This window comes from Equus quagga, unplaced genomic scaffold (genome assembly GCF_021613505.1).
Source record: "Equus quagga isolate Etosha38 unplaced genomic scaffold, UCLA_HA_Equagga_1.0 73943_RagTag, whole genome shotgun sequence".
In the NCBI taxonomy this organism is placed as follows: Eukaryota; Metazoa; Chordata; class Mammalia; order Perissodactyla; family Equidae; genus Equus; species Equus quagga.
In genome coordinates, this window is record NW_025802961.1 from 26,209 (window position 1) to 33,859 (window position 7,651).

The 7,651-nt window shown below is 44.1% G+C and overlaps 1 protein-coding gene across 2 annotated transcripts; it reads left to right on the forward strand.

Annotated features, from left to right (window-relative positions):
• Positions 1-1,158: 1,158 nt before the first annotated feature.
• Positions 1,159-7,617, forward strand: LOC124234447 (alcohol dehydrogenase 1-like). Of its 2 annotated transcripts, XM_046651789.1 has the most exons (6): positions 1,159-1,415; positions 1,562-1,658; positions 2,243-2,344; positions 5,087-5,225; positions 6,990-7,077; positions 7,221-7,617. In XM_046651789.1, the coding sequence occupies exons 2-6, from the start codon at positions 1,641-1,643 to the stop codon at positions 7,474-7,476; spliced, it is 603 nt and encodes a 200-aa protein (XP_046507745.1). In that variant the 5' UTR covers positions 1,159-1,415; positions 1,562-1,640; the 3' UTR covers positions 7,477-7,617. The 2 variants fall into 2 exon arrangements, with proteins under 2 accessions (XP_046507745.1, XP_046507746.1); XM_046651790.1 differs by having other exon boundaries at positions 6,725-7,349.
• Positions 7,618-7,651: the final 34 nt, after the last annotated feature.

A 7,651-nucleotide genomic window follows, 5' to 3' on the forward strand; every position in this document is an offset into this window, starting at 1 on the left:
GCTAATCCCGTGTGACCTCATTTTAGCCTAATGTAACTAATTATGTCTGCAACGGCCCTATTTCCAAATAAGGCCACATTGTGAAATTCCAGGAAGACGTGAATCTAGGAGGGACACTATTCAACCCAGTATAGTCCTTCCTCTGGCCTCCCGAAAATTGTATCAACCCCCATCCCACGTGTAAAATTCAGTTACCTCACTCCAGTATCCCCCAAAGTCTTAACCTATTTTCGAATCAACTCTAAATTCTAACTCTCATCTAAATATCTTCAACTCAAAAGTTCCAAATCTTACTCTGTAAATTGGGTATAGGCCAGACTCTGGGTATGATCCATCCTGGGGCAAAATTCCTCCCTATCTGTGAACCTGTCAAACCAGACAATGAGTTACAGGCTTCCAAAGTACAATTGTCACCGAACCAAAGTGGGTTCCCTCCTGGCGAGTTGAATCAGACCCTCCACCAGAAGTTGTTGTCTCATAGAGAAAGGTGTATTTGTGGCAAATAGGAGACCCTGAGGAATCATTTCCACAGTCCTGGCTCCCTGAACAAAGGGAAGCAGGGGCATTTATTTTGGATGGGGAATGAATATTCAAAAGGGAGAGGTGGGTATTCGCTTGCACAGGCTCAGCTGGAAGACATGCTTCCACATAGACTGCAGCTTACGGTAATATGGCCTCAGCTCCTGTACAGAGCTTAGCAATAAAATAAGGCTAAGGCCATAGGCGTAGCTCTCGTGGTGAGGCTTGGTCTGGTTCAGGGTGGTTGGTGATTGCATCTCTTGACATAACAAAAGGAAAAGGAACAATTTGGAAAGACAAAATATCCAAACCCACCCTTGACTTCCTTGGGGTGACTAGTCAGTGACACAATGGCAGGTCGGGCATAGGATAGACATTTCCATTCTGAAAGGGAGAAAATGGAACGAATAAAGGACCTCTGGTCTAAAGAAAGGTCTCACCACAGCAGGGTAAGTCCATTAGGTTTCAAGGCCTGAGAATAATGTTCTAGGGCTTGATTCGCCCTCTGGCTCCAGGGAGGCTCTACCCTCTGGGCTTGTCTCTCTGGCCTCTGCATCCACAGCTCTACCCTCAGTCATTGTTCCTTTGTCTTGAAGGGTAGCACATGTTTGTAGCTGACTAGTTCTATCGCCCTTTGTCTTGCAGTGGAATCCTGGAAGTCTGACAGCCATTCTCCATTTCATCCTGTCTCTGGCCCGTTCTGTCCACATCGGCAGTGTTTCTCTGGGATGATAGTCTCAAAAGTCTCGTCGTTTTCTGTGTCTGTCAAGAGGGTCCACACGTCACATAGAAGGGAGTTTCACAGATCCTTCTTGGATAACCTCACTTCTACTCCAGGCTTCTGCTCAGATAGTTGACTAGATCCGTGAAAAACACAGCTGACCTCTTCAGCAGAGGTTTGTCTAGCCGCACCCTTGGCCCTGTTTCAGAGCTGCACATTCTAGATCATTAATTGCTGGTTCCTTTTTCCGCATGTTGATCTCCAATGGTGTAATAATTATTAATGACTTTCGGTGTATAAAACTATAAATATTCCATCTAGTTTGCCCAGAAGCAGAGTGGAAGAAGTGAAGTTCTCTTGGGTATACCTATAAGACACCACAGGAAGCTGAAAATTCATCATGGACACTTTGGGTAAAGTAAGTACTGCCTTTAAATTATATCTACATCGACTTCAATAGTTTCACCAGAAGCGCACATTGAAAGAAAGTCAGGACATCATTTCTCAATCAGATTCTCATGGAATGTGACGACAATATCCAGTGTTTTCCCACCTGTGGAAACTCATGGACACTGAGTCCCACTGCGGGGAAAATAAATGGCTAGAAATTTCTTGGGTGATATTAGCTCAAGTGCCAATCTTTAAAAAAATAAATAAATAGAATAAAAGTATGATTACAAAGCATTTTGAAGTCCTGGGAAAGTGCTTATGAGCAAGTAAATGGCAAATGTTCAACATATGGTGGCAGTTATTAGCAAAAAAGCTAATACAAAATTGCTTATATGACATGATCTTAATTATACAAAAATAATTTTAAGAGACTAGAAGAAAATATGCTAAAATTTAAGCAGCTTGTGTCTGAACGTGCAATGATCCCTGTTCTGTTTCTTTATGATGGTTGCGTTTTTACAAATTATAACAAATAAGCATTATTTGTAGGATCAGAATAAAAGTTAAACGTTATCACCAAATGATGTCATTTTATTTTCCCTGTGTCAACAGACAATCACATGCCGGGCAGCCATTGCCTGGGAAAGAAATTCTCCTCTTTCCATTGAAGAAGTGCAGCTTGAGCCACCAAAGGCTGGGGAAGTTCGTATTAAGGTAAATTGGACTCTTTTCACCTTTACTATTGAAGGCAAATGAAAGGAAATCCTGTTTCACTTTGTATATAAAACACATATAATTTACATTTTTGGTCTATCTACTTTTCTTAGTAAAAGAAGAATTTTTAAAACTGAGATAAATGAATAGAGTTAATGAATGTTTGCAATAGTCTTAACAATTGTAAAATATTGATAGTTCACTTACCTGCTATCATCTTTATTTCCTTTGCTGAGGAAGATTTGCCCTGAGCTAACATCTGTGCCAATCTTCCTCTATTTGGTTTGTGGGTCACCGCCCCAGCATGGCCACTGACTGACGAGTGGTGTAGGTCGGCACCCGGGAACAGAACCTGGGCCGCTGAAGCAGAGCCCACCACACTTAACCACTAGGCCATGGGGCCAGCCCTATAATTATTTTTTAATTATTGAAATTTTTACTCAAATTATATGACATCATATGCCTATATACTTCACAATGTGACTTAAAAGGAGTTTTAAGTGTTAAGGTCTCTTCATTTTTGAGGGGAAGAGGACAAGGGAAGCATTTCCCTATACTTCAGTGATACAAGTTGGTGTTAACAAACACATGTGCAGTGACCAACACACTAATTATGTGTGTCTATCACTTTGTGCTCATACATTGAAATAACCTCAGAATTTGTTTGAAAATGTGGACCACGTGGTAAATTTCGGTTTCCAGGAGTGAGCAACTAGGATCCATGATGGCCTTTAAGGTGATTTGAAAGAGTTAACAATGAATTCTTGAACAGAGCTCAGACCAGCGCTGGGGAAACACTGACCTCTCAAAGGCCCTTGCCACTTTCAAATCAACCTCTCAATCAATGTGTCTCGAAGTTTACAAAATCACTAAATATGCAAGGTTAAGAGTATATTGCTTAGCATCTTACTAAACATTAAATTTCCCTATCTCCTAATTTAAGACCAGGACATTCAACACTTGATTTGGTGAATGCAATGAATACTGAAAGCTGTATGCTTCTAGTCTATAGGTATCTAATCAAAGCAGCAGGCATAGGAAGACGGTTAGAAGATTAACAGAGAAAAGGCATGAACGCAGTTGGAAAGATGCCAGAGGGAAAAGACAATGGAGGGGAGGAGGGGATTAGACAAAGATGGGTGCCCAGTGAAAGACAAAGCAGGAGAATATGGGAACTAACACTAGATAAACATCAACTCCACGTCTGGTGTCACGCTAAGGACTTTGTTCCACCAAGGAGAGAAGGGAAAGAGCAAAGTGACAAGATCGTACACAAAGGAAGGAGTCTAGTAACTGAGTGCTATTCAGAAGCTGTATTTTCCTATTTATCATCCATCCAAACAGCATTTAACTAGTGCTTGTGTGTACGGGGTCACCATCTGATGAAATGTTTACTAGTTAATTAGCCAATAGTCTCTGTTCTGATACTGATATGTTTCTTAACTATAAAGGTTACACCCTAAACAACAAATGCAGAACAGCCCCCCAAGGGGGAAGCTCAGCAGCCAGGACCTGAGCAACCTCACCCCGAGCCCTGGACAATCGAGGTTCAGGGCTGGGTCTGCCCCCAAGGACAGACGGCCCCCCTCGAGCTTACACTATAGAGGCTTCTCACAGAGTTGCACGTTCTTGTTTGGTGTGTAGGACAAAACTAGTGAGATTCTAGCCTGCTGTCTACCTAAAATAACTTTTCCAGCCTTCAATAACGCCTTGAAGCCTTTTTAGGGCTGTGGGAACCAAAAGCAAAGCATACTTCTCGCCAGCATATCTTCTCGCCCACTTGCCACGATCACACCACGGGTGTTCCCAGGGTTCCAGCAGTAAAATGCTGGCTCCCCCACTGCAGATACTGGGAAACTGGTCAGTATGTTCGAACGTAGGCTTTTCTGGCCATATTCCAGGCAGAGCAATGATGCAGGGCCTATGGGACGTGAAATGCTTCCTTTTTATGATCAGTGGAATTCGGTGGGGCCTATCCACAGACACAAAAACTGAAGCCATGAACTAAGAAGTTTTAAAGCTTCTCAACATCAGTTCAACTTTGCAATGGATAGTTTCCTTAATTTAAACTCATATTCCACTATTAACTTAAGGAATGTTTTCAATGTGCAAGTTTAAAATTTCAAAAATCTATTTCCTAGAGCAGTGGAGAAACGCTCCACTATGTTGGGCCTAAAATTCAGTGTTTCTCAATGGTGGTCTGTTGACATGTGGTCAAAAAGTTCTTCGCTGTAAATGAGTGGCCCTCACATTGCAAAACTGCTTGGTGACAGGTTGCACAGAGTAGATGTCAAAGGAGCTAAGTTTATTTCCAGGTCTGAGCGTGCGTCCTGTGACTTTGGGCAAGTCATTCTAAATCTTGGACTCTCCCTTTCGTCATCTGTAAGTTGGGGGTGATAAGATTTGCCCTGTGTTCCTCTGTGTTGTAATAGGAATCCAGTGAGATAATTCATGTTAAAAAAGGTTTTTTAAGGGGCCAGCCCTGCGGCCTGGTGTTTAAGTTTGGTGTGCTCTGCTTCAGAGGCCTGGGTTCAGTTCCCAGGCACGGATCTACACGACTCATTGGTAGGCATGCTGTGGTGGTGACCCACATGTGAAATAGAGGAAGATTGGCACAGATGTTAGCTCAGGGTGAATCTTCTTCAGGCAAAAAAAGAAAAAGATTTTTAATGTTCAGTATCAGATAAACGACAAAGAAAACTTCCAAAGCAATTGATCCTTGGTCGCTTAATTCCTATGCAGATGACATCTTCAGGGATCTGTGGTTCTGATAATCACATACTGAAAGGATCACTCCCGGGGAACTTTCCTTTAATCCCAGGCCATGAAGGAGCTGGAATTGTGGAGAGTATTGGTGAAGGAGTAAGCTCAGTGAAACCAGGTAGGCAATGGGGCCACAAAACCAAACAGTCTGCCCAAGAGCTTCCCTTGCACAGAGGACGAACTTAAAATGCAGGAACATGTTTACAGGAGAAATAAAATGGTTTGCCTCCAGCTTCTTCTAACTCATCACATATCATGGTATTAAATGCGTCCAGAGATTCCAAGAGTTGCACAGTTTCCCTGCTGTCATCTGGAGCAACCCAGAGGGGCAGTGGCTGAGCCAAGCGTCTATCCATAGCCAAAGGAGAGCTGAGGTAGGACCAGTGTCCTTCTAACAGATTGAAAGCCCCTTAGGGGCAGGAACTGCTGCTTATATATGTTTGTGTCCCCCACATGCTTAGCACAGTGCCTGTCCCACGGTTAGAAGGCACTGAATGTTTGACAAGTGAATGCAGGTTCTAATCAACTAGAACATAGGACTTCAATTTTCATTGACAGGAGGATAGCTACATTTCAAAGAATCAAAGAAGCAAGTACATGCTCTTCCCCAGGCATTTCAACAAGGATCTTGGCATGGCTGTTGTCAGCGTGTCTGAAATGCTCAGAGTGGGTAAGAGCAATCACGCAGATCAAGACAGCCCAGAAGCTCGCAGTTTGGAGCCAGGCACACGCAAAGAGCTGTAAGCAAGTGCATGGTCAGGACATGCACGAAGCCGTCAGCAGGGTGCTCATTCAGCGAGTGGCTCTGGAGCGCCTGCCATGCGGCGGACATTAGGCATAGTGGGAGGGAGCGAAGTCAAAAGGCACGGTCTCCACATCTCCGAGAACGTGATACGAATAGGAAGGACAGAACCTCTATGCTCTCTTTGACTAGAAAAACCCCAGTGGAAGTTTTGTGGAAAATGCTGAGCGTTTGAAGGGAAAGGACAAGAGAGCAGAACTTTTCCTGAGCTTGAGATCCAGTACCTTTGGAAATTTTTAGGGCCACTGGAGCTAGGATATGCCTTATCTAAACTTAGGAGAGATTTCTAATGCCATCTAAGCCCTGCAAGAGGCCAAAGGCAAGTCGATTGTGTGTTATAAAAATTTGTAAGGATCGAGATAAAGACAACGTTGTAGGCCTCTCACCAGGCCTTTGTAAGTCTGTGATGACCGTGTCGATTAGTTATCTTCACCCTAGAGCCCAGAAGGGCCACCTAATGACCAGATACAAACATACTCAACATCCTCTCCAGAACTCTGACACCTAAACCCACCCTCTGTTGTAGGTGTTCCAGAAGCAGCCTCACTCTGCAGGGAGAGCGATTCCTTTTATTCTGTGAAGTCTGCCCGTCTTAGAACTTAGACTCACTGGAGAGAGCATGCCAGAGGCCTGCTGCGGGTCAGCGTGCCATCCCGGGGTGGGAGCTCAGTGAAAGAGCCATCCTGCTATCTAGCTGGGCCACCTTAGGAGGCTGACAGCCACTGTGGGAATTTAAACCCTTCAAATGGCAAACAAAAGGGTCAAGCCAGAGACCTCGCTAGGGTTCATGCCTGGTTTTATTATTCACTTTTCAGAGTCAGCAGAAGCAGACCTCCAATGATCCACCCAGCAGGGAATCTTGCCACATTTTCACCCTTCGCCCAAAGAAAAATGGAATTTCTGAAACCTTGTTATATGACTTCTCCTTCACAACAACCATGGGCAATATTATACTGGCTGCCGTAATCTGTCCACAGCAAGCTTTCTAGCCATCCTATGAATTCTTCATAAACATGCTATTGTGTTTCTGTTCCAATATTATATTAAACTAATGAGCACATTATTTTTTTCCATATGTAGGAGACAAAGTCCTCACACTCGTTGTTCCACAGTGTAGAGAATGCAATTCCTGCTTGGCCCCCAAGGGAAACTTCTGTGAGAAGCAAGAGTGAGTAGATTTGCCCCTGACTCTCATTAAATCGCTTATGTCGGGCAAGCATCGCTCGGCAGGTAAGGGTGCTGAGTTTTCTCTTTACAACTGCACGCATCTGTGCCGTTGCCTGTGCCTGCGTCTGTGTCACCGCGGAATAGCATTCTACCTTCTTCTGGATTGATGCTGGATGGGACTAGCAGATTTACCTGCAAAGGACAAGAGATTTATCAAGCTTTCCGCACAAGCACGTTCGCTGAATACACTGTTGTGCCTGAGATTGCAGTGGCCAAAATCGATGACGCTGCTCCGATGGATAAAGTTTGTCTCCTAAGCTGTGGGATGCCTACAGGCTATGGGGCTGCTATTCACTCGGCCAAGGTGAGAGAGCTGCCTGTGTGTTGGTGTGCGCCATAGAGATTTGCCTGCAAAACATCCAAACTAGGCCAGATCAGGCCAGATGTTTCAACCGGTGTATAGTTTCAAAAGGCTCAATGGTGCAGTTGATTTGTTTATTTTCCTAGTTACACACGTGTCCTGTCCAGGTGTGGTTCCTAATACAAACATGTCTTGTGGACTTGCAGGTCACCCC